The sequence below is a fragment of the Leptonychotes weddellii genome, chromosome 8 (assembly GCF_054177405.1).
Source record: "Leptonychotes weddellii isolate Sample4059 chromosome 8, ASM5417740v2, whole genome shotgun sequence".
NCBI classification, from domain to species: domain Eukaryota; kingdom Metazoa; phylum Chordata; class Mammalia; order Carnivora; family Phocidae; genus Leptonychotes; species Leptonychotes weddellii.
In genome coordinates, this window is record NC_138376.1 from 51,629,253 (window position 1) to 51,643,816 (window position 14,564).

Sequence of the window (14,564 nt, forward strand, 5' to 3'; positions counted from 1 at the left end):
CGATGGACTCTGAAAAACAAACTGAGGGTTCTAGAGGGGAGGGGGGTGGGAGGATGGGTTGGCCTGGTGGTGGGTATTGAGGAGGGCACGTTCTGCATGGAGCACTGGGTGTTATGCACAAACAATGAATCATGGAACACTTCATCTAGAACTAATGATGTAATGTATGGGGATTAACATAAGAATAAAAAAAAAAACAAATACACCTCATGTAACACATGTTATTTTACTGCAGAAATGTTTAAATAATGGAATTGGAAGGGTGCTTTCAAATGACCCTAAATATAAGCATTTTTCCTTGTTGTTCACACAAGTTAAATGAAAGTCACTTATGTAAAAGAAATTCTGGTAATATTTTGAATTTGAATATGTATCAACTTCTGATATCATGCCACATGTTCAAACCACTATTGTCTCTAAAATCTAGGATTATATTGAATATCCGTAACAGTCTTCAAGTATAAATGTGTGAAAATTTCTCCCGGGATATACTTCCAATATGCACCTCAAAATATATTTCCTGAATGTATATGCTTTTTTCCCACTATTTTCATATTTATGATCAGGTCACACCTCTAAAGTAAAAAAAAATAATGGTGTGGTGATCCTATTGCTGATATTATTTTAATTATAAGGTATGTACTATATGGTCAAGTAAAAATGAAGACTGGAAACCCCAAAACTGATGTCTAATTCTCAACAATAATGGGAAATCATTTTTCTTACATTCTGCTCATAGAAAACATTAAAATTTCTTCTCTTATCATGTTCTGCAGTAATAACACACCTTTACAGAAAGGCACAACTAAGTCAGGACCTACTTCTCCTACTGAGGTGCTCTCCTGATTATCTCTGTTGGGTGTTTGCATGTCTCTGCATGACTGCTTTGTTCATTTTGGACGAGGTGTAGTCTTTAAGCTGCTGTTTAAATATGAAAAGTTGGAAATTAAATTCTATTTACCATCATCATGAAACTCTTAGAGCCACAAAGCCTTTTTATCAAACAGAATCTTACATGGATGCCAATATATAAAACACAGATCAAAAGTGTTATATGCTTTATATTTTTTTACTTGCAATTTTATCTCTTTTAAGTATCATTGACACACAATGTTACATTAGTTTCAGGTGCACAACATAGCGATTAACAAGTCTATGCATTATGCTGTCCTCACCAGGAGTGTAGCTCCCATCTGTCACCATACAACACTATTACAATATCACCAACTATATTCACTACGCTGTACCTTTTATTCCCGTGACGTATTCATTCCATAGCAGGAAGCCTGTATCTCTCACTCCCCTTCACCCATTTTCCCCATTCCACCATCCCCTCTAGCAACCATCAGTTGGCTCTCTGTATTTGTAGGTCTGATTCTGCTTTTGTTTGTTTATTTATTCACTTGTTTTGTTTTTTAGATTCTACATATAAGTGAAGTCATATGGTATTTGTCTTTTTGCTTTTTAAAAGCAGAGATAAGGGCTCCCAGAGGCAGAAACTACTCTGCACTAGTCTAACTCATGTGACAACAAGCATATTCAAGACTAAGAATGATTTTATCTTAAAATGTATACAGATCTTAGACCTAATTCATTTTGGCTAAAGGATCTTAAATTGATGAACTGAGCTTAGATGAATCCCTCAACCTGCTTGCTTTCTTTTTTTTTTATTTTTAAAAATATATATATATTTTTTTAAGATTTTATTTATTTGCGTGAGAGAGAATGAGAGACAGAGAACATGAGAGGGAGGAGGGTCAGAGGGAGAAGCAGACTCCCCGCCGAGCAGGGAGCCCGATGCGGGACTCGATCCCGGGACTCCAGGATCACGACCTGAGCCGAAGGCAGTCGCTTAACCAACTGAGCCACCCAGGCGCCCAACCTGCTTGCTTTCTAGCATTGTTACAGCACCTCGTCCTTTGGAGTTACGAACTGCCATGTTAAACCATGGCCTTGCTGGTTTAGTTTTCCTCGGAAGAGATGTAATGCTGATGTAGTCAGTGATTTGAATAAAGACCTGATTTGTCCTCTCCTGACTTCTGAGATGGATGGCTTTCCATATACTCACACTCTTGCTGTCATTTATTAAAATCATGAATTTTTGTTCCTTTCATTCCCTTTAATTCTTGGACTAAGGTCCAGATTCTTGTTGTCATATCATCTTGTCCTCATACTAAGCAGAACTCTGGCAGTATACTTCTTATATTTAGCCTGTATCTAGCGTCCAGTCAGAATTGAATTGAAGAGGGTTCACGCACCTTGTCATAGCTATTTGAAAGATGATATGAATGGTTGATTTGAGTTACTTAGGTATCATTTTTCAGGGTCAAAAAATCTCACTATCAATAGTTTGACTAGTTGGAACTTTTATGGTAGCTGCATATTTCTAAGATCCTCATTGCACCTAATCTGATATGTAAGCCTAATGTGATTATAATGCAAAACAGATAGCTAATATGCTGCTTATGTTAAGTGAAGGAGTAACATAAAAATACATAGTATGGATTAAGAACATGATTCTTGCCCATGCTGTGTTGCCACAGAACACTCTTACTTCTTGTGTCTCTCTTTTTATGTATCTCTCATTTAGGCTACCGAGGACAGAAGGGAGAAAGAGGGGAGCCTGGAATTGGGCTTCCAGGGAGTCCGGGTCTTCCTGGGACTTCAGGTAATAGTGATATTATCTTCACAACACAAGCAAGCCTCTAAAACCAGGAACTGCACCTTCTCGCCTGTGGCCCTTATGTGTTGCTACAGGTGAAGTTGAATGACCCATGTTGGTTGGAGTGAGGGAGGAAGAGCCATATGTGATCTGCATTCTGATGGGGATCTTTTATTTCATTAGCTCCGGGTTTGCCAGGCTCACCAGGTGCCCCAGGGCCCCAGGGCCCCCCAGGACCTAGTGGAAGATGTAATCCAGAAGATTGCGTCTATCATGCCCGTCAGCGGACAGGTGGGAAATAAACACACCTGGGGAAGACTTGACATTGAGCTATCTTAATACTCTCAAACCCTCATGATATATGGGTGGCTTTTTTTGGTTTTTGTTTTTGGTAAGCCAGACATTAAAAGCAACAGTTGGAATCCTATAATTGGGATAGCAGCATTTTCAGCTTTTCCCAAATTCATTCCATATGTTTTGCTTCACCATTACTATGATTTTTATTCAGGATCTTCTATGAACTAAGTAAGCAGATCTTGTCATTAGTTCTTCTTCAAGATGAAATTACATCTTATGATTTAGTAGGCGGATGGTGATGTACATTTTCTAGACTTATCAACTTGTATTTGGCCTTTGATTTCTGAATTTTAAAGTTTCAGACTTCAAGTTTTCTTGGAGTTTAAATTTACCATCATTGCTAAAAATTTCAACTTTTTTGACATAGTGCATTGCTCCTGCTCAATGTTTTTTGAAGACTTTTATAGCCGAAGATTTCTTATACCATCCTATGTCCATCCTGCTTATGCAGAGAAACAGATAGGCAATAAGAGCTTCACTTCATAACTCATTTTGGAAAAAAAAAACCCAGGAGCCTATTTTATCAGGGAGCCCAAAACCCACCATAGCCAACAACTGAAATGATTTTGTTAATTCTGTATGATGAGCTCAGTTCAAAGCAATCACCACTGGCATGAATATCTGCTGCATGAAGAGGGGAACAAAGTCCAATTGTACAAGAGTCCCACAAGAAAAGCCCAACACTGCAGTGTCTTTGCTGAGTTTCTCATTTGGGAAACAGAAGGCAGTTTTCCCTAACAGGTGTTTGATGGTGGAGGCATCAAGCTGTCTTTGGTACCTTTGAAGCTTACATGGCCTAGCAAGGTCTTGGGGTCCTGGTATCCATTATCCTTCTGGCTGGATCACTCTCCGATTTTAAGACAAGAACTGGCCATCAGAACAAAGGATGGGATGTGTAGCAACTGGGAAAGAGACCCCTTGATCTAGAAGATGAAGGTGTGGTGCCTGCAGATTCGTATTGAGGAGGTGAAGCCCAAAAGCTCTTACGGAGAAACAGTATTCCTGAGAAACAGGGCAGCCAAGGAAAGCCACGGGACCGGATATGCAAGTAGCACTCAGACCAAAGAGTTAGCACTAACTTCAGGGGAAAAAACAGGCACTGTGAAGGCTGCGTCCTCTGAAAGGGAACGAAAGTACAGTGATCACCAACCCAATTGCTTACTACGGTATTTTTATTGCCTAGCTGTACGTTATTTTGAGAGGGTGAAAACAACTGACTTTCTAGAACATTGGGCACGAGGATGTTGCTGAAATCTAAGCAGTGGGTCCCACAGATGCGGTGAGTGTGCGGCCCAGAGCCCTCCTGCCGAAATGAGGAGGCCCCACCTCTTCAAAGAGCAGCGCAGATTCCAATTTGGCTAGACCAGGCTACAATGGTTGCTTTTGTTTGTTCATTGGAAAACAGATTTGGAAAGACAAGCCCACTGAAATTGCAACAAGCTGTGAACAGAGTTGTGTAGGGAGGCTTTTGTTCAAATGCACCCATGATTTGAACTGGTTTTCATTAGAGATGAACGAACTGCTGGTCAGGTATTGTCAACGTGGCTGTGTGCACACACAACCGTTTAGTTATTTCATATTGAATAATGTTGTATATTTCAATTCCAAGTTTGTTTCTTTTATTCTCTGAAGTTATTGTATTTATTTCCAATGTTTTAAACTTTAAATTGATTTTCTTCTTCAATTTTCCTTCCTGTGCAATACCTACCATGGTGCTGTGTTTTAGATTACACAATTGGAATATGCATATGCATTTTCTTAGTAAAGTGATAAATTATCCCTCCCAGAAATGTACAGAGATCCAAAATCTGGTGCTATGTGTATATCTTGAGCTTTTAATTTGTTGAACTTTAATTTTTTGAATTTTCTGAAAGCTTACAACTCATCTGCCACTCCTTAATTTACTTGAACTTATCACGATGCTATACATTTTATATGTTTTCAAAGATTATTTTTTCATATTAATTAGTAGGTTGTTTATCCTTTTGCCTCTTTGCTAATCCAGAAGTACTTATTTTAGCATGTTCATGTTCTCATGAACATTTTTGCTGCTGGTGATCAGTGTATTTTTCCTTGTTTTCTTTGAGTCTTATATATCCATAAAAAGACTCCATTTATTTTCTCATTTTATAACTTATGTTCATTTTAATTCCACACAATATGTCATGCATCCTTTCTTACAAATTGTTTATTTAGGAACCTTTCTTTGTCTAAATTCCATTAATTGCTGGGCTGGTTTATTCCTGTTCCAAGAATTTGGATTTATTCAGGTGATTTAAGGCGCATGGGGAATGTCACGTTCTATGATGCATATGACAAAATAGAGCTCATTGATTCAAGCTCATCTGTTATAACTGACATATATGACTTAATCTACCTTTGGCATAAGTAGAAAAATGGGACTGTGTCCACATGGAATGAGCTCTTCTCACCCTGCTTAACATTTACCTTCCAACATTTGCTCTTGTCTCACATGATCTGCAGCCAACAGCAATGAGAAAGCCTGGGCCCAGCTAACACAACACCAAATAAAGTGGACATTTGGCAGTTGCCTAATTCCCTTACTATCAAGGAAGTGGATAATTAAGGCCCCGACGTAGGGTGGGAAATTTTCCCCTCCATAATTTGGTGGTGGCAAACTCTGTGGTATCATTTTATTCCATTCCGAAGCATTTGTTTACTTTCAGATAGATGTCAGTAGCGTCCACAGCAGGGAAGAAGAATTATCAAATTTCCTGAATTCTCTCTTATTTGGACTCCAGAATAATTACAGGCCATGATGACAATTAGTAATTAAAACGGGGTTTGCCCTATATAAGTATGTTTGGATTCCAGTCTAACAATTTGTACCAAGATCAGTTAACACTTTCAGATAGAAATCTTTCTATGCAAAGAATAAGATATGACTTCAATTAATATTCATAGCCTTTAGAATCTAAAGAAGAAGGAAGAATAATTCATGAGTTTGTTCATTGTTCTTTCCTGTTGAAGACATTAACCACTTCTTCCTGACCGTAAGAGAAACACTACCAGTCTTAAACTTTGAAATTTTTCACTATGTGATCACAGTAATTTAATTAATAACTTTAAAGTAACCCCATACGCTATTTCTATATTTCATGACATTAGTGAAACTAAAAATTTTGTCACTTACAGAGCTTAAGTAATTACCTTAAGATTTGTTGTAAAAATGTCATTTGGTGTTTGGATTATAAAATATTTTTTATGAATATGTTTTAGGAGTTAAGTAAGACTTAGTCTTTCTCATCTGAGAACCTGTGATATACCTCCTTTTGTCCACAAGATGGTGTATAAAGCAATTTGAATCAGAAGAACTGAACAGACTTGCAGAAATACAAAGCTAGAAACAGTTTAGTGGACAACTAAATCAGACCCTTGCCTTTGCACTTATTTTATTTTTTTTACTTTTGTAAATAATTTCTTATTAATTTGTGTTTTGTTAATTTGTTTTAATTTATGTTCTTCCTCATTTTAAGTATCTTTACGAAGAAGGCACAATAACCTGTGATTCCTTGGCTGTTCCCATTTTATTTCTTAAGTGGATTTACATACCTGCTTAACTTGCAACTTTGCTATTGGTAACTTTAGATTGTATACTACCCTCCTATTTTGGTGATTAACATGAAAACACTTAAGTATTCATCCTACTTTTTAGGCAGGACACTCTCTTTTGATGGACAAGTAAAAAGCATTTAGCTTATCTCAAGAAGTAGACCATTTATAAAATTACACAATGTCTAAATCTCCATAATGTTCAAAGTACTTAAAATTTTTAAATTTAAAAATTAGATTTGTATGATGTTTCTATTTTCTAGAAATATATCACTATTTACAAAAAAAAAGATAAGGAACACTGTTTTTCAAATTACTATTTTAATTTTGCTCACAGAGGTAGTAATACCCTGAGATTGAGAATTTCTAGGTTAAATTATATTCTCCAGTCTTTTCAATGAATTCTCAGAATCATTTTGCAGATTGGTTCATTGCTTTTGTTCTTTTTTTTTTTTCCACATTTGCCTGTGTTCCCTTTCTTAAGACACATCAGTGTTTATTGTTCTTTCTTAGAACTTTAGTGTTGAGGGACACACACCCTCTCCCCACCCCCCCTTTTTTTTTACCCTCTCCTCTCACAGACTACACAGGCTTCTAGGAGGAGAAAATGAAGAAAAGAACTGAATTTCTACCTTTTATGCCTCGGTACTTCTAAGTGACTCAGCCATTGAATTCATTTACCAGTTGCCGGGAAGTGGTAGCATGATTTCTGTTAATTTTCTTTAATTACTAGGAGACTCAGGAAACAAGACAAATGGATGTTTTCAGTTTTACTGTGTTGGGTAGCTGGAGTCATAATCCAGACATTTTCCTCAACAAAATCATGCCAGACTAACTGGTCAGTTTAAACTGAATGAAGAACCTGAGCACAGAGAAAGCTCACTCAGACAAGCAGACCCAGAAGAGCAAAAACTTACCTCAAAGATAAGACAGGCTTATAAAACCAAAGCCAAGTCTAAGAAAATCTAAATGGAAAACATTTCATGTTCACATAATATAGTAAAGAGTGATACATGGTACAACTCAAGGAGTCAGCCACTTACTTCATGAATTTGTCAAAAGTGAATACTAATAGAGTAGGAGATTTCATTAAACTTATGGGGTAGTTCAATAAGAATTAAGTTCATCAGAAGGGTGTGTGTCATTTGACCATAATAAGCTTATGGGTGTAAAGATGCTAATTAATTTACAATTTTTCATTTTACTGTATTATTTAAAGTATATTTTAGGGGTAAATATTTTTCAGTGTATTGATGTATTTAAATTCAGATTGTTTTATGGCATATTTTATAACTATTTATTTTTAAAATAACATTTAGGGTATATTTTTTCCCCATTTTGTTTGTTCTCTACCTTACCTCATCCAACTATTTAAGATTTCGTTTGACATAATCAAGTTAAGTGGAATGGCACTAGTTTTATTCCAAATCTCACTTGGATATAATGCTTTGAGGCCTTGATTCCTATATGTCCATGATATATAATAAGCTTTTCGCTTATCTTAGCAATAACGGATTTGACCCTAAATCAGGGAATTCTAAGGTGCAGTTATTAACACCATTTCTACTCTCTACCATTTCACCATTTCTCATGGCTGAAGCTCCACGCTTAGCTCCATTCTTGTAGGTCTCAGCCACAAAGATGCCCCCAAAGCATTCGCATACCAAACGCGAGCCACACAGATGTCCAGGAAACCTGTAACTTGGACTATTGCAGGTTTCATGTTTATACCATGCTGGAGATTATGCCTTTGCTTGTCACAGGAATCAGTGCTTAGCTCATAATAGTTAAGTTTATTACCCATCTCCCTGGCAGCACATAAAAAGCCTCGTCTGATGATTGTGGATAAGAATTACAAGCAGAAACAAAAGTCAGAGAACAATCCGTCCTTTGCAACTTTTGTCACACAAAAGTGATCTCCTCACTAAAATCATTTAAGACTCGTTGTTATAGAGGGGCCTGAGCAAGATAAGAAATATCACAGTTAACTTTTCTCATAAATGTAAGCTCTTACATCATTAATGATAAGGCAATAGGCAATAAGAAGTTAAATACATAGCATGTTTCCTTAACAGAAATTAATCACATCAAAACATGCCCGTGGATTTACATGTCTGTTTAGACTGGGAAATGATTTACATAGGTCTTAACTATTCTCATCTTCAGGTCTCCTTGTGATATAGTATATTAACCAGGTGTTCTCTAAGGAATATTCTCAAGTCTTTTCACACACAGATCTTCAATGTGGAGGCCAAAGACAAATGCAAATAAATCTTAAAAAGAAAGACAGTTTCTTGGAGCCAGTTTCCCTCATTTGTTCTCTCTCTAGTTAGTCTTAGAAAACTTGTTGGAGTCAAGAGTAAGATGTGGAAGCATGTTAAGGAGAAAGTTAATATGGATTGCCATTTACGAAGACTAAAAATAATATCAGCGTCCTCTTTCTGATAACTGGATCTGACAAATAGATTACACTTCCCCTAGTTAATCATTTAAAGAGCATTTGAGCATGTGTATTTATAGTCCTACATTGTAATGGTTAACAGATTGTGATTTAATATTTACTGAACCATATGCACTTAATACCACCATCCCAGATCACAAGCTCACTGAAAAGGGATAAGTACACAAATGAAAAAGATTTGCTTTACTCAATGGGAAAAAAAGGACCTATATTTATTGGTCCTATATTTATTGACCTATATTTATTGAGCACAAATATTCTTTATTAAAGATATTTAAAACCATTTATGTCCATTGCAAAATTTGTAAATGGCAGAATCACTAGCTTGCTAGTATTTTTTTTCTCATTAGTACTTTTTCACTCCTTTTGCCAGGGCTAACAGAAAAAAGCAACTTTCTTGATATTTGGTATGATTTTATGTATTTTTAGTGATCTTCTCCCTAAAATGGCTTATTTGTAAACTCATAGATATTATATGCCAGAAACACTGTCGTAGCCAAAAAAAATCAAATAATAGAGATGATCTTCTAAAGCAGGGAGTCTAGCTTATTTCAGGTGGCAAATAAATCAGATTTTACTAATGATGTTTAAGAATAGCAATATTCATTTAGACAGTTTGACATAGAAAGTGTCTATAATCAAATCAATCACGTAACTGATATGACTACTAGTTCATACTCTTCTGCTAGACAGAAGTCAATTATCCCAAACCATGCCAGTGAATTTGTGTGCTCAGTCAACCTTGGAAGTGATTTCCATAGTTCTTAACCAACCTGTCAGATATTTGGGATGAAAATCATATCATAATGCCATAGAAGCACTGACTAGTGATCATTTGCCCTTGAGTAATATGCCACTTTCTAACCAACCTTAATTATTCACACACTCTTCTCTCAGTGAGTGCTCTAGGTAGCACTTCACCCAACTTTTAAAAATATCTCAAAGAGGTTTTGAACTTTCTGTTCTGCTAGAGAGAGGGTTGGCTTAATTAAATATTTATCAACTCTTTCACTGGAGAGGATTTGTTGGATGCTTTTCTTTGCAATTTCTCAGCCAAGTATTTACGGCTTCTGTAAACTACTTCACTTAACTGGATTTACAGTGGATTGTCCCCACCATTTGGAATGTACTAGTTTTGCATAATCTGTTTGTAAGTGGTTGTTTCCAATATTGCGTATGGTATCCGTGGGGCTTGTTGTACAGCCTTTTGTATATCAGGTTTGTAAAACAGCTGGATGAACTGTTCTTTGAAATTTTATTTTTTAAAAATTTTCTTCTGAATACAATATTATAGAACTGGGAAATGTATTTATTTGGTTATCTAATTTTTCTTGTGTTGTATTTGATTATGTCACTCCTGTTAAAATAAAACCATCTTTGTGGAAAGACAAGGCCATTTCTTTGCATTTATTTGGTTAAGTGTTGCAGTACCTAAAAAGGTTTGCCATTTATATAAAGATCATTTTAAGTAGTTAGAACGGATGTCTCTATTTCCAAAAATTATCTATTCCACATGAAGGAAAACATCCTTTTCAGTGTGTGTAAATGGCATTCATTTATGCAGCCAAGTTGGAATCATTCTCCTGAAGCACAATCCATGCTCAAAGCACAGAACTAGATGCTCTGAGAAGTTTTAAAGAAATCCAAATGCAGGGAGAGGGGAGGAGTGCCTGGATGGCTCTTTCGGTAGAGTATGCGACTCTTGATCTTGGGTCATGAGTTCAAGCCCCATGTTGGGTGTGGAGAGTACTTAAATAAATAAATAAATCTTTTTAAAAACTTGAAGAAATCCGAATACAAATTAAATAATGATTGATTTAGCCAAACAAATAGGGCTAAAATTTTTAAATGTATAGCAAGTACACAAAAGAAAAAAATTGGTATCAAAGATCCTATTAGGGCTCACGCCCCCTTGATTTGAGATAACTGAATTCCATAAACCAACTGGAGATATTGACTGTTTTGAGCACTGTGCCATCCCCCTGGGAGAAGTTACTGTGACATAAAATTAATATATTAAGTCTGATCAACAATAAAATAGCCAGTCAATGTGACTATGTAAATAGTAAGAAAGTGCTTGAGTGGTCAGGCAATACCTATCCTATTGATAAGAATACAGTGCTTTAGCTGAACTGTCGTCATAAAATGTCTACGAAAAATGGTGGAAAATGGTGAAACATAAATCATTTTTGCAGCAGTGAAGTTCTGAATAGGAAGGTGCTAACCATTGACACAAAAGCGGTGGTTCCTAACCTAGAAACCAAGTCTGAAATGAAGTCTGAAATAGTCTGCCAACATGTTTGTACAGATGCACTCATGTGTTTTCCTGGGATGATGGCCCCATAGCTTTCATTAAAATTTTGAAAAGGTCCTTGAAGCTCTCCTGCACGCTGCACACGTACACACAAAGAACTTCTATCCCCAGGGTAACACCCCCTAGGGAACAGGAAAGGGTTTTTTTTTTTTTTTTAATTTCTCCATAGAGAAAAAGCACTACTATTATAAACATGCCTATAGAAATACCAGTAACTGGAAATTTTTCAATGTATCTAAAGTTCAGTGACTTCATTGAACATGATTATTTATTTTTTTTTAAAGATTATTTATTTATTTATTTGAGAGAGAGGATGAGAGGAGAGAGAGGATGAGAGGAGAGAGAGAGCACATGAGAGGGGGGAGGGTCAGAGGGAGAAGCAGACTCCCTGCCGAGCAGGGAGCCCGATGCGGGACTCGATCCCGGGACTCCAGGATCATGACCTGAGCCGAAGGCAGTCGCTTAACCAACTGAGCCACCCAGGTGCCCTGAACATGATTATTTATAAGAAAACATACAAGAGATTAAGAAACCATATTTATTTCTTCTTTGGTACAACCAGCGATGTTACCTCAAACCTTGAAAATAAATAACCTCATTAAAACTTATGAATTGTCAGGATATTAAAATTCCTTCTTTGCTTCACATAGAAGAGCTCAAAACATTAATGGGTTTGGGATACAGTACAGTTCAACAGAAATCCAGGCTGACTACAAAAACCAACACGTGATGTAAGGAAATCATTGCGGACGGCTCCCGAGAGGACACACTGCCGGGCATTTTAAGCACCAGTTCTAGTGACTACAGTGAGGTTTCTTCCTCACTGGTCTGATAATCCTCTGTATAACCGAAACAGTAATCTGAGAACATCTAAATAAAAAAGGAAAAGAACTACTCCAGCTAAGGAAAACCAAACAGTTGTCCTTCTTTATTGGCACAGTGGCCCACGACGGGTCACACGTGTACGGCGCGCTGAAGTTCAACATCCCGGGAATAGGATTATAAATTTATTTAAAGGGAGGGTTTTGGGGTTTTGTTTTTGTTTTTATCTGATGACTCTCCTGTCTCCCCTCCAGGGGCAAAGCAAGAGGATTTATTGAATAGCACCATTGTTTTAAATCTGTCATTAAGACTTATGTAATAACGTTGATGGTAATGCATCGTTGTCTCTTGCCTCGGCTTCGGTGGTGTTTCTCCTCCACGCTCCTTTGCCAGGCATGGTTTATGCAGACAGCCACGTGGCACTAAGCTTTTCACTGATCGGGCCCTTTGCTAAATGCCCGTTGCCCAGCCTGCAGGGTGCAGGAGGCTGGCTCGCAAAACCCAGGAGGGCCAGGAGGGCCCGGGGGACCAGGTACCCCGGGAATTCCTGCCACCCCTGGGGGGCCTCGCTCGCCATCCCGGCCATTCCTCCCGTAGCTGGCAGGACCTGGTTCACCTGAAACACAAACGATTGCACATGTGAACAGGAGAACCCCAAAGGCTGTGAGCTGGCCGAAGGCCCCGGACTCCCTCCCCCAGCCCAGCGGGGTGCACACAGGGCCTTAGTAAGTGCTTTTGGAAATGATGGATGAAGATCGATGATGATGATGATGATAAAATTCCTTCGCTGGACTTGGGTTTCTTAGAAATTAAAAACGGAAGGAGGCCTCAGCATCTCCAGTACGGTAGCCTCTAGCCACAAATGTCTATTGAGCACTGAAATGTGGCTAAGTCAAATTGGGATGAAGTGTAAGAGTGTAAAACACACCTGGACTTTGAAAAATTAAAATATATTTCATTAATAATTTTTGTTATTACATGATAAAATGATAATATTTTGGTCGCAATGGGTTAAACTGTATTATTAAAATTAATTTCACCTGATTCTTTTGACGTTGATAATGTGGCTACTAGCAGATTTAAAAGTATGCACACAACTCTCCTTGTGGCTCACACTGTATTTCTCCAGCGGCATCATCCCTAACAGGTGATCTGTCTCCAGACAGGGAGTCCAAGTATAGCTCAGTGGTTAGAAGCATAGGATTTAGAGACAGATAGCTCTAACTTCTTGCTCTGGCATTTGTGATTAGGGTGACATTAGCAAGTCACTAAATGTTCAGTTTCTTCATCTCCAAGATGGGACGATATACCTTCCTCAAAACTAACTTCCATGCCTGAAAGCATCTAATAAACAGGGGCTATTATGATTATGAGGATATCACTGATGGATGTCTTAGAAGCCTGTGCAATGCACCTACAAACTTCCCAGATGTTTTCTCATCAGGGGTTCACGCCTACGTGAACTGCATCATGGCCTGAGTTCCTTGGGAGCATTTTCTCCCTTTGTCATGTTCAAAGGTTGTTTGGTCACCCCATGGGGCACATTCTCTGAAGCAGAGTACCCCATAACAGGAATTTCTGCTGAATGTTTACGCACCCCATCATACCAGCAGTGTTTTAGCACTATTAGTGTAAAGATGGCGGGAAGAAACCAGTGTGAGACAAATTGTATATGCCATGATGATATAGTTTCATAGAGATCCTCATTCCATCTCAGCCATCCTACGTCGGCCATTCAGCCAGACGGTGAACATGTTCAATTATGTATTTACTTAGATTTACTTTCCTTCTCTCTCAGTGATTTTAGTTTTCTTTTTCTATTTTCGTGGTCTTATTACACATGTCTTTTACTGGTCTTATTACAGTGGTCTGGTCTTATTAAGTCATCTGATTACATATATCTCACTTTCACTTATTTTTTCATTTATTTTAGATTTTATTTATTTATTTGACAGAGGGAGCACAAGCACAAGTAGGCAGAGCAACAGAGGGAGAGGGAGAAGCAGGCTCTCCACTGAGCGGGGAGCCCAACAGCGGACTGGATCTCAGGACCTGGGATCATGACCTGAGCCGAAGGCAGACACCTAACAGACTGAGGCACCCAGGCGCCCTCTCACATACTTTTAGAAGGAAGACAGATTAGAGATCTTACTTTGTATGTAAGATCTCATTCTTCCTGTGATTCTCTCAATTAGATCCACACACAGCAAGAAGACAGAACAACATATTATTAAGTTTTAAGAGAATTATCTTTGATTCTATCCATCTCAAGGCTGTAGATAAGCAGAGATGTAATTCCCCCTAATGTATCCCATAAGCCTCCATTTAACTATATTAAGTTGTAGTGAAGCAGATGATTGTGTTTTCCTCTAAAG

General features: G+C 37.8%; 2 protein-coding genes across 2 annotated transcripts in view; one reads left to right on the forward strand and one right to left on the reverse strand.

Moving 5' to 3' along the window:
- Positions 1 to 10,404, forward strand: part of LOC145723189 (collagen alpha-1(XIX) chain-like) — a 15,443-nt gene extending 5,039 nt beyond the window's left edge. Inside the window, exons 2-3 of the mRNA XM_081829351.1 lie at positions 2,591 to 2,668; positions 2,846 to 10,404. Of these exons, the coding sequence (XP_081685477.1) occupies positions 2,591 to 2,668; positions 2,846 to 2,964 (197 nt within the window). The 3' untranslated portion in view covers positions 2,965 to 10,404. The remainder of the gene's footprint in view (positions 1 to 2,590; positions 2,669 to 2,845) is intronic.
- A 1,864-nt stretch (positions 10,405 to 12,268) lies between these two features.
- The window catches only part of COL9A1 (collagen type IX alpha 1 chain), an 86,911-nt gene continuing 84,615 nt past the window's right edge, over positions 12,269 to 14,564 (reverse strand). Inside the window, exon 38 of the mRNA XM_081829352.1 lies at positions 12,269 to 12,805. Within this exon, the coding sequence (XP_081685478.1) occupies positions 12,621 to 12,805 (185 nt within the window). The 3' untranslated portion in view covers positions 12,269 to 12,620. The remainder of the gene's footprint in view (positions 12,806 to 14,564) is intronic.